This window comes from Prunus dulcis, chromosome 7 (assembly GCF_902201215.1).
Source record: "Prunus dulcis chromosome 7, ALMONDv2, whole genome shotgun sequence".
Lineage (NCBI taxonomy): Eukaryota > Viridiplantae > Streptophyta > Magnoliopsida > Rosales > Rosaceae > Prunus > Prunus dulcis.
The window spans coordinates 4,474,700-4,491,647 of record NC_047656.1 but is presented as its reverse complement, the minus strand read 5'-3'; the positions used below and the strand labels follow the sequence as shown (position 1 = coordinate 4,491,647).

The following is a 16,948-nucleotide window of genomic DNA, read 5'->3' as shown; positions in this document are numbered from 1 at the left end:
ATCAAACTTAAACCTATTTACTGCCGTAGGCTAATAAAAGTTTGTTTTGACATTGCCGAAGGATATGTAAATAAATTAATCAATAGTTTATAATGAATAATAGAGCCGAGGGCTTTTCCATTAAATGCTGCCGAAGGCAGAAGTACATTCAAAGTTCTTTGCTTTACAACTTTAACCTGCCATAGGCTAGGGAACTTCATTTAAAGTAATACTTCAGATGTTCGACGTTCCAATGATGACTAAGGGTCTTTTCGTTGGAGTCTCTTAGCCGATAGGTTCCCAATCAAAGGATACCGATGATCTCATAAGGTCCATCCCAGGAAGGTCCTAGGGTCCCTTCTGTGAGATCCTTGGTTGCTAAAGAGACCTTGCGCATGACCCAGTCCCCAATTCAAAAAGAGTGGGATCTGACACTTGAGTCATAATACCAAGAGACGTGCTGTTTGTATACTTCATTCTGAAGGTTGGCTTACGCTTGGCATTCTTCGATCAGGTCGAGGCTCAATGCGAGTGCTTCCTTGTTTACCTTCGGAGCAAAGCTTTCCATTCAGTAAGAGGCTTCGTCGATTTCCATGTGGACAACGGCTTCCGAACTGAAGGTGAGAGAGAAGGGGGTTTCTCGGGTGGACGTTCGGTAGGATGTCCGAATGGCCCATAGTGCTTCTGGAAGCTTCTCCGACCAAGCTCCCTTGGCTTTGTTGAGCTACCGTTTTAGTAGTTTCTTAATGATTTTGTTTATTGCTTCGACTTGGCCGTTTGATTGAGGGTGTGCTGGTGAGGCGAAGAACAAATTGACCTTGAGGCGGGTACAAAATTGTCTGAAGAGTTCCAAATCAAACTGCATGCCGTTATTGGTGATGATTGCGTAGGGGATACCGAATCTGCAGCAGATGTGGGTCCATATGAAGTCTTTCATTCTGGCTGCCGTTGTAGTTGCTAGAGCTTCAGCCTCCACCCATATGGTGAAGTAGTCCGCAGCGACCACGGCATACTTAACCTGGCCTTTGCCTTGCGGCATCTGGCCGATTAGGTTGAGTCCTCATTGGGCAAAGGGCCATGGACTTACGATCGACGTTAAGGGTTCGACAGGAATGTGAGGTACATTACCGAATCGTTGGCATTTGTCACACTTCTTGACTAATGTATTCGCATCCTGATATTCCCATTCCTCTGAAAGCAACGGCAAAAATTACATTTACCGAACTTCCGATGTCGATCAGTACCCGCCCTACATCATAGTCGGTGATATCAGCTCGAATGATCATCGGGTCATCATGGGGGCAAAGGATCCCTTCTTCCTCTTCTTCATAAAATGTGATGGGCTCCCACCCTACCTTCAGAACTTTGTGGTGCCGGTTGACTTTTATGCCGAAGACTTGAGGGTAGTGCGCAACCCGTACATATTGCTTCACCGAACGGTTACTCGTACACGCAAGGGTGGGGCCCCCGCTGATAGTGTTGATCATATTTATCTGTCGGTTCCCGTTTAGGACTGGTGCTTGCGGTGGTCTGGCAATGTATTGATCTAGCTTTCCCTCCCGAATCAAACGTTCCACGATTTTCCTCAGGCTTATGCACTCCTCAGTATTATGACTGTTGTGCTGNATGGTATTGGCAGAATTTGCCGGTATCCCGATTGTCCTACCGATTGGGCTTTAGGTGATTCGGCTTGGGTAATATCTCTTGTTCGTTCATCAAAACGGCCTTGTAGGTGGTATTCAGCAGAGTGAATACTTCTTGACCACGGTCATAATTCGGTAAGGGCGCTCGGTGGTCGTTGCGACCGTATTTTCCTTTTCCTTTCTTTGATTGCCCCTGCCGACCGTCATGATTGTCCTTCCATTTGTGCCCTGCAAAAGACTCGTCATTTCTTTTAGTCGTGGCGTACGAAGGTTCCCGTGCGGGATAGCTCCTCAGCGTTGGTTCCTTCTGCCAAGCCGAAGGCCTGAATTTTGAGTTGAAATATTCAGCTTTGGCGTGGATAGCCGCTTGCTTCATTAGTTCGTCATAGGTGAGCCAGTTGCTACTGTGCACGAGGTACTGAAAGTGTGAGGATCGAAGGCCACTCTTGAAGGCGCCGTAGGCTGCCCTGTCGTCCGTTTTCGCACACCTTAAGTACGCATGACTGAAGCGTGCAACCTATTCTCTCAGGGGCTCATCTTCTCTCTGCCGAATTGTGTATAGATCATCGGTAGAATACAGATGGTCCGTTTGGATCATAAAGTGGTTGAGAAAAAATCTGCTTCAGTTCGTCGAAAGAATCCACCATTTCTGACTACAATCGGTAGAACCATTTTAAGGCAGCTTCTGTAAGGGAGGATGGGAACAGCAGGCATTGCCCCTCGTCACTGAGGCCTTTACATCCTACGACAGACTGGAAAGAGTGAAGGTGCGTCAAAGAGTCTTTTACCCCGGTGTAGAACGGTATGCGCAGTAGGTGTACATCCTTGTCCTGCCGGGAATGCCTGATGCGCTCGGTGAATGGCCCTGGCCAAAGCTTTCCCCAATCCGATTCCTGAGAACGAACTCGATCGTTTTCCATCTTCTGGACCTTCTGAAAAAGAAGTCAGACGACGGGGTCTCGGCTTGGGATTTGCTCGGAACCATAGTCCTTCGAACGTCTCTTTGGATTTGATAGCTTCACCTCCTAGTATCGTGACCGTGTTGCCGAACAGTAAGTGGAAACCTGAGTCTTGGAGGGGACATACTCGGAGTTTGATTCGGTGGTGGATTCCAAGCCCCGCACTTTTCGAATCGGCGATTTATCTCCCAAAATCCTCAATCGTGAGTCTCGGAGAAGCAATGACCCTGATCGGAGATTGCTGTCTGCCGACTTCCCTATCATTAAGTCGATGGCGACAGTCGGAGTAGACCTTTTTCGATAAGTGCGGCTGGTCTCTAGGTGCCGGAACTACCAGCTGCTTAGAGGGTGCGGGCGTTGCCTTTGCTCCTTTCTTACCTTTCTTATGCCGACTAGGGGTCTGTAGGCTCTGGGAAGATTGGGTGGTTTAGATATTCTGCGTATGTTGCTGATTGAGCAACTGCTGGGTTTTGTCCACTTTGGACGAAAGAAGGTTGTTATGTTCTTAGAGTCTAGCATGTCCTGCCGGAGAGAAGTGATTTGGGCCAGAAGCTTAGCTTCGGCGGTGAGTTGCATAATGGGCGAGTTGCCGAAAGGAGTGCATGGGGGCAGCGCTGGGCTAGCTCTACTTTGCCTTCCTAACAGCAGCCCCTCTTCTGGCAAAAATACTGGCACTGAAGTGGTCACCATGCGTTCCAGGGATAGTGGGTTGATTCAGATCGTGTTCCCACAGACGACGCCAAACTGTTGATGCAAAAAAGTGGTTCGGCACTTTTCCCGCTCAACTTAGTGATGTTGGGCCTTCGGTATGCTTTTAGGCCTCGGTAGAGCACATGATCTGCAAGATAACACACGCTCGGTAATACCTTAGGGCACCGGTGTGGTACTGGCCGAAAGCTCTCCGATGCTTAAGTAAGTACGGATTTAGCAAGATTAAACTGACAGATCAATAGGCAGTATGCCGTAAGTTCTGATTACCTCCATTTTGGGGACTTGTGCTTCTTTTATAAACCTTGGGAGGTCTGCAAGTTGTGGGACTGTGGACATTCACTGTGGGTATGCCAAGTGTCCAGTGGGCATTTAGGCCTTCAATCTGTGATCAGAATGCCCGGATGCTGAGGGCTCCCCTGCCGATGACGAATATTGTCCATGTGTTTATCTCTTATTGGTTCCCGATTCTGGTATCAACATGTTCCATTTGTGAAAAGGATTAGATATATAATTGAGATCTACATACAATGTTATGTGTATGCTTCTCCCCGAGCTAGACATTGACAAGCATATGCTAGAATATGTTTGGAGATTTGACCTAACCAAGCCTCTCAAGCAGTCAACTAAGGTAGATAGGAGTACGGACAACCTCCCTTATCTCCCCCAGCTCAAAGGTGATCAAGATGATCTTTTTGAGTCTTGATTTTTTACCGGCGGAACTCTCTGCCTTGATATTCTACCTGATGATGGTGCAACGATTTTTTCTTGTGGGGCAAAAAGTCACTTCTAGTCCCTGTAGCTTGGCAAAAACACTATGAAATGGGCTTTTAGGTTTTTGGGCCGTTCTAAGGGGTGAGTCTAACTCTAATGCCTAAAACACTTTGAAATGGTGAAAATTCTAAGGGAGTGCACTCATCTTCTTCAAATCGTTCTAATCAATAAGAGAATAATTATGGTAAATCAAGACTTAGCTTGGCTTGTGGTGTGGTAACTTTGTGCCCATAAGTTTAATAAAAGAGAGACAATTGTGGTGCTTGAATCTTAAAAAAAAGTATATTGTGGTGCTTGTGTTATGGTCTTCTTGCTCTTTCTCTTTAGCTAAATCTTTTCACTTATTTCTCCTCACTTCCTCGAATTTGACCTTCATTAGTTAAACATTCTTGAAATATGCTAGGTTCATAGACATTGGAACAAAACATCTGAATTCCCAAAGCCTTCATGCAACTTGACCTTGTAGAGGCTTCCCGCCTTGGCAAAGCTCAATCTTTTGCTTTCCTTTCTCTTTTCCTGCTTGAGCTTTTAAGGTTAAGATATTGTTCCGGCAAAAGGCTAAAGGCTTTGTTTGAATTTTCGACAAGGCTAGTTTGTTCTTAAAGAAGGGGTTATGGGAATTCTCTCTCGCTCACCCATGTAGTCAGCTCAAGAAAATGAGCTTGAATTTTAGTGCCCCAAACATCCCAAAATCACCTTTTGAACTCATAATGGGCAGTATGGACCCTTGTAACCATCCACACCACAACTAGCTAGCCCAATATGCCCTAGGTGTTTATTAGAATTGCACCACGACAATTTTAGTGCTCCAAACATCCCAAAACGACATTTTGAACCCACAATGAGTAGTATGGACCCTAATAGCCATCCGCACCACAACTAGCCCAGTATGCCCAGATGTTTATTAGAATTGCGCCGACAACGTCGTAATGTGTTTATAAGAATTGCGCCCACTTAAACTTGTCCGGCGATTTGGCAGTAGAGGAAGCCTAATTGTTGCATGTGACTCGTGTCCACACATTAAGCCCTTGTTAAGTAATGCTTGATATGAAGTAATGAGCTGGGCGATGTAGGTATGTGAAATTGATAAACCTCCCCGCATGCCAAACCTCACTAGTACGAATATCAACGCTTGCAGAATTATATTTTCACTTGACATAATATGGATATTTCGAGCCTCTATGGCGAAGATCAATTAATAAAAAGGCCTAAATGATCGGGTCTTCCGTTTCCTGACAGATATTTTTGCTGAGATTATCTTCATGCAAGTTATAAAAATGAAGATTTTTTCATGGAGAGAGATCCTCATACCGATATTCATGATATTTCGTTATATTGTGTACCACATTGAGTGAAGATTTATGTACCATATCGTTTGTGTATAATGTACCTTTATTTTAGGTTGAAAATGTACCAAGTTTTAAATTCCGTCTTTTTATTAAAAAAATATATAGTAAATTTAGCTTACACCCTTCAAATTTAACTTACTTTACCTGTAACCCTTCACTGTTTGTTCCTATAAATAATATCCAATTTTTATAAGTAAAAACCCATGATTAGGATGATTAGGATCCAACTCATCAAATGACAAGCTCAATTTCTAATTTATTATTTTTTGATTGCCAAAATACCACTATTTATATTTCAACGTATAGTAAAGTGGTGTTTTAATTTTTGGTACCCCAATTTATTGTGGTGATTCCCTCTAAAAATTTCGCTGCAATTAATTATCCGTTTTATTATTAAAATTTATCAATTTCGTCAACAATGTGTTGGCCGAAAAAAGCAGTTTTCCTTATTGACTTTTTGAAATTTTGTTTTATCTTTCCCGAATAATAATCTACCTAATTTAGAAGTTGAATTTCATTTATTATACCTAATTTTTTAGTGAATAATAATCTACTTATTATTATTTATTATAAATTATTGTGTATCTATATTTTTTATAAATTATTGTGTACCTATTTTTCTAAAATATAAATTATTGCGTATCTATATTTTCTTTAAACTTATTATACCTAGTTTTTTGGTAGATAATAATCTACCTATTATTTTTTATTATTATAAATGATTGTGTACTTATTTTTCTATAAATTTTTTTAGTAGATAATATACCTATATTTTATTTAAATAATATACCTATATTTTTATAGGTATGTATTATATTTATATTTTTTATAGGTACATTATTGTATATGTAATTTACATAATTTTTTTTAATTTTCAATTTTAAAGGCGATATGTTAGAGGGAATGGCAACCAAAAAAATAAAGTGGAGTGATTAATATGCTATTAATAGAGAATATTAATTATAATTATGACAGTTAATGAAATATTTGAAATAAATTATAAATAAAATATAAAGTATGATAGCAATAATGTAAAAACATAGAGATACTATGATCTCTTATATTCTACTGGTTATTTAAATTTAAAATTAAATTTTGCACATAAATTTATAAAATGATGAATATGTGTCTAGAAAATATGATCTCTTATATTATACTGATTATTTAAATTTAAAATTAAGTTTTACACATAAATTTATAAAGTGATGAATATGTATCTAGGAAATAGAAAATGTAGCGACCTATATTAGACAAGCCAAAAATATAAAATCATTGCCTTGATGAGCTAACTAAATACGACGTGTACATTCCCCAAATAGTATGGTTGTCGTAATAGATGAGGAAGAAAATCATGACTATTGATACACAATTAAGTAAAATTAATTAAAAATACCACAATTAAGTAACCAGAATAACATGATAACACTTCCCTCGATCTAACGCGTGGAAGAAAACTCCATTTATTAATTTCCTATCTAGAGCTAGTTGCATATAACATGCAACGCATTTTCTTGTACGACCGATCGACCTGGTTAATCAATGACGACCCAGTGATCAACAGAGGCGAGTGCAAAAGCAACGGCGACGAAAGCCGCGGCATCTGCCACCGGAGAAGCCTTCGTTCCTGCAGACGAGAGCACAGTTGTGGTGGCGGATGCATGGTCCACGGAACCCATGGCTCTGTGACTGACAAACCCTTGCCTCGCTTGGCACCACCATCTCTTCTGCATGCCCCCAATCAAATGAATTATTTACCCAACAATTAATAATTAAGGTTTACAATTATGTTATGTGCACAAATTAAATATATAAATAAATAAACTAACAATATCATGAAGTTTAGTGAAAGAAAGCAAGCAATGGAGTACATAGAAGATTGAGAGATGAACAAGAGAGAGTCTTGATGAATCACATACGTGAAGCCAAGACAATGAAGAGCAAAAGTACAAGCGCAATGCAAGATTTCCTCTCCATGGCTAACAATGGCTGAAAGCTGCAAATTAAGATGAGATACAATTTCTCTATATGTAATCTTTCTCACAGATGAGTTGTTGCTATGAGATTTTTATAGAGGTCTTGGGTGACACGTAGTGATGCCACGTGTCATGTGTTGCGTGATAATAGACTGACGCGAAAGTAGTGATAATGCATGCATGCATGCACAAAGCACAGAGAGCATCTGGTCACGTGGTGGCTACTATATACTGCCATCTGCAACGCAAGCTTGTCCAAAGCTTTACCACGACAACTGTGCTGTGCATGCAGAGGAGAGAGGAGAGGAGAGAGGAGAGAGGAGAGAGGAGACAAGAAGCTCCATTGATCACCATCAATTTGGTTTGAGTTTTCTGAGGGCAAGAGTTCCAAAGCTCATACTTTTAAGTGTCGGTGGGGTAATTTCTGAGGGAGGTGAGTAGGAAAGAAGATGTTTTGTGAATATTTAATGGTGAAAAATATTCTAGGTTTTTGTGGGAGTGGGAGAGAGAGCTGAGGGGGAACTCAAGATTATATTATATCTCATGAGGATGAGGCAAAGATCAAAGGGGAGGGGACATCTACTCAAAATTTCACGTGCTAAGCTTATAGTACTAGTTTAGTGTTGCCACCTGCTTTGCTTAGCTTGTGCAAGGCTCCGAAAGTGAAATCACTAGGGCTGGGATTTTTTTAACCAATAATCTGACGAACAGACCGAACTGAATCGGTTGGTTTGGTTCACGGTTCAGGGTTCAGAATCTTCTACACTGTCGGTTCGACCGAACCGACTTTCATAAATGGCTAATATTCCAAAAACTGATATTAAAGGGAGTGAAACCCCTGACCACCAATTTCAAACTCCACCTCAATATCACTGCAGTAATGTAATTTATTGTGTTATTATCCAAATTGCCATGCGTGACTTCATAACCTCTCAACGGATTGAGATTATATTATAGGGGATCTATGCTGCAGAGACTTCTCTCAAGGGATTGAGATGAAGGAGATCATTTATCTATAGCTTTAATCCACCTATATGCAAGAAGGTATTGGGATAAGGATATTATCTCATATGTACCAATGTCTGTATGACATTGTGAAAGTGTTTACCCCAAATCTCACAGCCTCTTAAATAGGTCAAAAGATTGCTTTTACGATAACCCACTATTACCAGTGTAAAACCTAATCGACTAAAAGTCAACAAAAGTATCTTTTGTGTCAAGAAAACTAACTTTAATCAAACAATTATGCAATGAGTGGGGAGTTGGCTCAATATTGGTTCTTTTCTATGCCTTAACACAAATAAGGACTTTGTAATCTCCCTAATACATACTAGAAAGCAAGAAAACATAATAACCAATAAATAAGCGTCATACTAGTCAGATCTGGTCGGAACTAGTGCTTTCATCACCTTGAATCACCGCAGATCACCTGGAACAGCTTCAGTGCGTCAGGAAAGTCCAACATGTGGTTGGAGAGCTTTATGATAGCCAAATCAAATGTGTTATATCTTGCACTGCAAAAGCAAAAAACACCTTCAATTGCTAATGTTAGAATTGGCAAAGCTATTATCAACCCTCGAATATCTAAGCCACATAAGGCTCGGGAAGGCTTGGAATATGAGAATGCAAGCAAAGAAATTATACAAAAGTCTTGAGTTCTTTGGAAAAGATTGTGTTGAGTTGTTTGTTGAAAAAGATTTGTGTTGAGTTGTTTTTTGAAAAAATTGTAGGTCCCTTAATTAGACGTACGACGTCGGTTTTATAAAGCTTTTGACCTAGGTTAATTAGGATTGAATTGATTGTGATTGACTGAAATCATATCTAATCTCAGAAATTTGACTTTGCTTGTAGATTACTTGCCAATTCTAAGTGATACGTTCTTAGCTTGCAGTTTTTGTCTGTTGAAACTGGGTCTAATTGTCCATGTGCCATTTTTGCCAAAAGGATGCATACTGTGAGAGTAGATATTGAAGGAAACATTTTGCACTTAATGACTCTTGGAATGAATTTAGCCAAAACATATAATGCATAAACATTCATAATGGCGGATTAATTACACTTATTCTAGTTGAGCTAAGACTTTTTCATTTTAACCCAAGCATCTTATGATCTAGTCTCTTTGCGCAAAAAAAATAGAGAAATAGAGAAAGGATAAGTTTTTACTCTTGAAGACTATTTTTTGGACAAGCCAAGAATGAACGCCTTTTTAGGAAAAGGTCTTCTTTTCTTCCTCTTCTCACAACCCAAGACTCCAAGAGTGAAGTCATCTACCTCACCACACCAAAATGGACTAGAGATGAAGAGAAATCAACCTAGAGAACTTAGGAGCTAGTCTTTCTCTAGGCAGAGAGTGGGTAGACTCAACTTCTCTGAGTTGACTTGTGAGTTAAATCTCACTATTTAATTCTTCATGTTAGTGAAGGTCAATTATGATTGAACCCTTCAGGACTTCCACATACCATGCTTGATGCCTAGCAACATTTCATGGTTATCCGAGCTAATTAAGTGTAGGCAAGAACCTATTTGAATTGGAATGACTGAGCAATTGAATCTTTCTCTTATACAATACTTCTTATTCACATTATTAGATAATGGAATCTAATGTCGAATATCCAAATGTAAATTATTCCTTTATATGATTATCCTGATAGGATTTCACTAGTAAAAAAAACCCCTTGCGCGACCAAATTTTGCGCGACGAAAAATAATTCGTCGCGCAAAGTCACTTAGCCCGACAAACTTTTGCGCGACGACAATACGTCGTCGCTCAAAGTCTTGCGCGACCAATTTTGCTCGACGAAAAATAGTTCGTCGCTCAAAGTGACTTTGCGCGACGAAAAGTAAACTTCTTCGCGCAAAGTCCTTATAAAAATAAATAAAATAAAAAATTTATTTTTTAAAATTTTTTGCATGACGTAATCCAAACATTTTGTCACCTAAACGAATTTTTTTTTATTTTTTATTTTGTATGCATAACACTTAAGAAATTAAACGGTATATATATTTATTAAGTAACTTTAAATTTATTATTTTAGATCGGATTGGATTTTTATTAGAAAAATATATTCTTGTTGTTCGGATTGGGTTTTTGTTAGAAAATATATATTTTAAATTGACGATCGAATTATTTCATTGTATTCATATCGGGTCAAGGAGTGTAGCAGTAAAAAATCATCAAAATCGGAGTTAAAATAACCGTTAAATCTTGATTTTTCATTATAACCATCGAAAAGTTTTATCCCCTTACTTGATCTCTGAATGTTTATTTTTTCCGATTTCTGGCTATATGATCTCGAAGTATAAACAAACAAGTTTGATGGTTGGATCGTTGAAACTAGTTTTTTTGAATGCATATGCCATCAAAACAATATATTCACTAACAATTAAGAGTTTATTTATACTTTCGTTAAATATAACATAAGATTTTGTGGTATCCACTAGTGTAAATATTTTAAATTGAAGATCAAATTCAGTCATTGTATTCATATAGGGTCAAGGAGTGTAGCTGTAAAAAATCATCAAAATCGGAGTTAAAATAACCATTAAATCATGATTTTTCATTTATAACCATCGAAAAGTTTTGTCCCGTTACTTGATCAATGAATGTTTATTTTTTCCGATTTTTGGCGTATATGATCTCGAAGTATAAACAAACAAGTTTGACGGTTGGATTGTTGAAACAAGGTTGGATCGTTGAAACTAGTTTCGTAGAATGTGTATGCCATCAAAACAATATATTCACTAACAATTAAGAGTTTATTTATATTTTCGTTAAATATAACATAAGATTTTGTGGTATCCACTAGTGTAAATATTTTAAATTGAAGATCAAATTCAGTCATTGTATTCATATAGGGTCAAGGAGTGTAGCTGTAAAAAATCATCAAAATCGGAGTTAAAATAACCGTTAAATCATGATTTTTCATTTATAACCGTCGAAAAGTTTTGTCCCGTTACTTGATCTATGAATGTTTATTTTTTCCGATTTTTGGCGTATATGATCTCGAAGTATAAAAAAACAAGTTTGACGGTTGGATCGTTGAAACTAGTTTCGTAGAATGCATATGCCATCAAAACAATATATTCACTAACAATTAAGAGTTTATTTATACTTTCGTTAAATATAACATAAGATTTTGTGGTATCCACTAGTGCAAATGTTTTAAATTGAAGATCAAATTCAGTCATTGTATTCATATAGGGTCAAGGAGTGTAGCTATAAAAAAAATCATCAAAATCGGAGTTAAAATAACCGTTAAATCGTGATTTTTCATTTATAACTATCGAAAAGTTTTGTCCCGTTACTAGATCTCTGAATGTTTGTTTTTTGTGATTTTTGGGGTATACGATCTTGAAGTATATACAAACAAGTCTTATGGTTAGATCGTTGAAGTGTGTGTGTGTGTGTGTATATATATATATTTATTTATTAAGTAGCTTTAAATTTATTTATTTTGTACATATAACACTTAAGAAATTGAATAGTATATACATTTATTAAGTAGCTTTCACCTTAATTATATTTTAAATCATAAAATAAAATTTTTTTATTTTTTATTATTCATAACAATTATTTTTATAAATATTGTGCTACGAACCAATTTTTCGTCTCTCAAAAGTTTGCGCGACCAACAGTTCGTCGTGCAAAACTCAAAAAATTTGGGCGAGTACCAAAAATGGGACGCGGGTTTTTAAAATTTAAAAAAAAAACTTTAGACTTTGCGCGACCAATATTTTTTGTCGCGCAAAAATTTGGGCGGGTACCAAAAATGGGACACGGGAATTTTTTTATATAATTGTTTTAGACTTTGCGCGACCAATATGTATTTTTCCTCGGGCAAAAATTTAAAGATTTTGGCGGGTACCAAAAATGGGATGCGGGAATTTTTTTTTTTAAAAAATAATTTTTTTAGACTTTGCGCGACCAATATTCCTATATTCGTCGCGCAAAACTTTGCGAGACCAATATGTTTCGTCGCGCAAAACTTTGCGCGACCAATATATATTTTTCGTCGCGCAAAAATTTGGGCGGGTACCAAAAATGGGACGCGGGAATTTTTTTATATAATTGTTTTAGACTTTGCGCGACCAATATGTATTTTTCGTCGCACAAAAATTTAAAAATTTTGGCGGGTACCAAAAATGGGATGCGGGAATTTTTTTTTTCAAAAAATAATTTTTTTAGACTTTGCGCGACCAATATTTCTATATTCGTCGCGCAAAACTTTGCGAGACCAATTTTGCGCGACCAACCGTATTTTCGTCGCGCAAAGTGATACGGTTTTTAAAAACCGAAATAACTCCTCCACCATTTTCTCAATTTCTTTCTCTACTCTTACCTCTCCTCTCTCTTTCCCTCTCCCCAAATCCCACCCTTTCTCTCACACTCACTCCTCTCACTTAATCTCTCATCTCTCTCTTCACTATCTCTCACTCTCACTCTCACTCACTCTCTCATCTATCTTTTCACTATCTCTCACTCTCTCATCTCTCTATCACTATCTTATCTAATTCTCTCACACTCACTTCTCCCTCTCATTCTCACTCACTCTCAATCTTGCCAAAATGTATATTCTCTCCAAATTTTAAATTTTTTTCATTAATATGTGTTTTTGGAGTTAGTTTTGAGTTTGTGTGGGGTTTGGGGTTGAGTAAAGGGGAGAGATTGGAGTTTGGGTTGGATTTGTGGTATAACAATTTTAGGGGAGATTATGCATTCTTTTTTTTTTGTTGTTGTTGTTATTTGACCATATTTGTTTTTTTGTAGGTAATCATCGAGACTTTGATGGCTAAAGTTGAGGATTAGGAAGCTATCAAAACATATCATCCGCCACTACCACCACAATATGCTTGTATTAGGATTTTATTATTGTACTTTGTTAATTCATGTGTACATTTTGAATATTATATATATATATATTATTGGATAATTTGATCACTATTTTTCATATGTAATTTTATTTTGAATATGTCAATTTAAATTAAAGTAATTAAGAAAACTCTTACAATTAAATTAAATTTAAAAAGTAAAAATTCGAAAAAATTAATATATTTAAATTAAAGTGATTTAAAAAAAATCATACAATTAAATTACATTTAAAAAGTAAAATTTTGAATAAACAAATATTAAAGAAATAATAAAACAAAAAGTCAAAAAACTTGCGCGACAAAATATTTTGTAGCGCAAACTATTAAATTAGTTTATTTTAATTAAAAAATTTTAAAACACAAAAAATATTTCGTGGCGCAAAACTTTAAAAATGTGGGCGGGTACCAAAAATGGGACGCGGGAATTTTTTTTATTTTTTATAAATTTTTTTGAGACTTTGCGCGACCAATGTATTTCGTCGCGCAAAACTTTGCGCGACGAATATTTTTCGTCGGTCAAACCTTTGCGCAACCAATGTGTTTCGTCGCGCAAAGTTTTGCGCTACCAATATTTTTTTGTCGCGCAAAGTTTCTTTGAGCGACCAATATTTTTTTGTCGCGCAAAGTCTTACTTCACGATCTTTGAGCGACGGATTCTGCGCGACGAAGTTTTTGTCGTGTTAAAATTTGTGCGACTACAATGTATTTTGCGCGACGAAATTCTCTTCGTCGCGCAAAGTGTAAAATGTAGTAGTGTTTGAAGACTTTTTACTTTCAAATCTTATCCACTACTCTACACAGAGATCTCTTGTTGTACATTCATTTGTCTCCATTAACAGGACCCACCTTGAATTCCTCAGAATCCATGACAAACCCTGCGGTTTTTCCAACATCTAACCGATGACGGGCCTACTTACTAAAAACATCATCTTCTCTGAAACAAAGGAAAAGGGGTCGAGACTTCTATTGAAATATTGGTTGAGTCTCCTTTGAAAATTGGACTTTACCAAAATTTCAACCTGCCAAAAATAGCACAGAAAAATACCAACTGCCATCATGCACAATGCAATAGGCACACAGTTTACAGAATAGGCCTCCGATCTTAAATTCAATCCTACATGGGTAATAATAGAGCAGTCTAAGAATCTCTAGTTAAATAAACAACCAAAGTAAAAGTTTCAAAGGAAATGGACAATAAGTGTCCTACAATTAAGTCAAGACACGAGAAGAGGAAGGCTCGGCTTGGTTGTTCGGATGACGTCAAGCTATTGCCTAGGGGGTACAAAATAGAAAATTGTGAGTGGACAAAAATAAAGTTTTAACATGTAATAACTTGATCCTAAATTAATATTTAATTATTAATTTATTCAAGTAAAAGATAATTTTACACCGAGAATATTTTAATGAGTTTAAAAGTTGACTTCTTGTTCAAGAAGGAATTGGGAATTTGAATAATACCATTAAGTAGAGCACGTCGAAATGAGTTCGTAGACACGTAGTGGGCTGAAATCAGAGTTATAACGAAGAAATTACGATCAATGGAAGTGCAGTGGCACAACCGTAAGTATTTCAAAGTCAGTTTATTTAAAAACTCAGATTTTTTTTTCTTTTCTCCTTCATTTCTCTCTCCCTCCCGCGACTATGAAGAGGCTGGATTATGCACCTCTGCTGGTCCCAAGGTTCTGCATCTGAGGTGTGTTGCAAGGGGTTTCAAAACGAGGAAGATGACTTGGATTTTTTGTTTTCAATTTTTTGCAGCACAAACGACGTCGTCTTTGTTATCCTCCAGCTCAAAAGGCGTTTAATGAAACGGGGAGTATTGATTGAAGCAATTCTGACTTTCGGCAAATTACCACTTTAACCATCTTATTATCCTCCAGCTCAAAAACTTTTTAATTATCCCATAATCAATTAATCATGTGAGCAGATTAGGATTCCCTTCCATCTAGAAAACCCACAACCTAAATCTTTCGAAGATTTCTTCAGTGCAAATTTAAGTGCTGATGGGTTAGTCTTGAAGATATATTTTGTGGGGTAATATTTCTTGTGGCTTTTACAGGTTATTATTTCTCACTTTTATTTCTCATTATTATTGCTCACTTTTATATTTTGGAATTGCTTATTCTGCTTAGATGAATAAGTACGTATATTTAATTACATTATACTGATTATTATGCGTCAATATTAATTAGTAAATTTATAAATTTTTCTTGTCAAAACAATTGTTGTCTCAAAAAGCATACTCTTCACCGTTTAAAATTTTAGCTAGCGCCCACTATGTATTCGACTAAATGTCTCAAAGAGGTTTCCATGTTTTGTTTGTACGACTGTTACTTTTTTCATCAATTATGAATGACATTAATATTGTTTAAATTCTATAGATAATAGTTGTCTAAATTTTGTTTTCAAAATTTTAGTCTTTTAAATATTTGCCCGTTCTCTGAAAATTCTCTAGGTCCGCCATTGCCCGCGACCTTTCTTTCTCTCACAATCGCGAACACAGCCCCAACCACCGTTGGCCACGAGACCTACTCTGTTAGAATCGTCTCGACTTCCTCTTTCGGATCCATCCCTTCTTCGGCGAACCCAACCACTTCTTCGCTAGCGGTCGCTAGACAAATTTTCGATTTTGTCAAAATTTTCCGTCGTCATTTCTGGACAATTTCGGCCACCAAATTTGTCAATTCATGTATGCTTTTTATCCTCTCAATGTGTTCTAGCTGATGGTTGGGTTGTTTAGGATCGATTTCCAAAGTTTTGGAACTCGTTTTATCGCTTAAATTTTAGCATATTTTCAACTCAAGTTCGGGCCAGTTCCGACCACTTTTTGGTCGTGGTCCAAGAACAAAAGTTGCTCCACTTGCTGTTCTAAATATTTAGGTATAGGTCTTGACCAATGATTTAGAGATTTTCTGGTTGCCGAAATTTCTCCAGACACCCACGCGCTACCCGCGAGTGTGGCAGGGCATGGGCCAGAGCTGGGTAGCCCTTTTGATCCTAAAATGATCCCCGTGTTATCTCGAGCATGCCAGTATGCTCGGATTTCTATTTGGTTTACTATCGAACGGATATTGAATATTAGGCGTTATCTGGGTTCGATATGTTCAGATTGTTGGATCGACTTCATTTTCAAATATGTTGATCTAGACACCTCTAGGATAGTGTAGGAATTCGCGGATCAAGAATTGGAGTCCCGGGTACTCCGATTCAAGTGTAGGAATTCGCGGATCAAGAATCGGAGTCCCGAATACTCCGATTCAATAATTCAAAGTTTAGGTAAACAGTAACTGTCTGATTATGCGATTGCGAGCGATCCGATAGTTCGATTCGGACCAAACTTGTAGGGCATGTTCAGTAAATTGTTTTGAACCCATAGGAACTCTCAAATTAGCAATTGGAGGTCGTGGACCCCATGGGGGACCAGAATGACCAATATGGGAATTTAATCGCTTATTTTATCTCGAGTCTTTTCAGACCATTCCACTTGTTATAACTGTTGAAACGGGCCTAGGAACTTTCTTAAGTTACGTACACACACATTTAAGGCCAGGGGTCAGGGTTTTGCTGAAATACTTGTGGTTGAGCTATTTTATTAATTAAATATTTTAATTGCTTAAATAGGTACTCAGGCTTCGTTGAACCCGCAGGAAGGACCCTCGAAGGGTCAAGGTAGCTCGGATGCCTAGTGAGTGGAA

At 37.6% G+C, this 16,948-nt stretch overlaps 2 protein-coding genes across 2 annotated transcripts; both read right to left on the bottom strand.

Moving 5' to 3' along the window:
* Positions 1–1,124: 1,124 nt before the first annotated feature.
* LOC117635213 lies at positions 1,125–2,845 on the bottom strand. Its single transcript, XM_034369563.1, has 2 exons — positions 2,687–2,845; positions 1,125–1,601 (listed from the first exon to the last, which is right to left on the bottom strand). The coding sequence occupies exons 1-2, from the start codon at positions 2,843–2,845 to the stop codon at positions 1,125–1,127; spliced, it is 636 nt and encodes a 211-aa protein (XP_034225454.1).
* Positions 2,846–6,800: 3,955 nt separating this feature from the next.
* On the bottom strand, positions 6,801–7,444 carry LOC117635164 (defensin-like protein 1). Its single transcript, XM_034369509.1, has 2 exons — positions 7,329–7,444; positions 6,801–7,136 (listed from the first exon to the last, which is right to left on the bottom strand). The coding sequence occupies exons 1-2, from the start codon at positions 7,384–7,386 to the stop codon at positions 6,967–6,969; spliced, it is 228 nt and encodes a 75-aa protein (XP_034225400.1). The 5' UTR covers positions 7,387–7,444; the 3' UTR covers positions 6,801–6,966.
* Positions 7,445–16,948: the final 9,504 nt, after the last annotated feature.

Coding starts and splice junctions, on each gene's coding strand:
- LOC117635213 (XM_034369563.1), bottom strand. CDS start 2,845: ATGATAGGGAAGTCGGCAGACAGCAATCTCCGATCAGGGTCATTGCTT.
- LOC117635164 (XM_034369509.1), bottom strand. CDS start 7,386: ATGGAGAGGAAATCTTGCATTGCGCTTGTACTTTTGCTCTTCATTGTC. Junction 7,137..7,328: donor CTTCATTGTCTTGGCTTCAC/GTATGTGATTCA, acceptor GGGGGCATGCAG/AAGAGATGGTGGTGCCAAGC.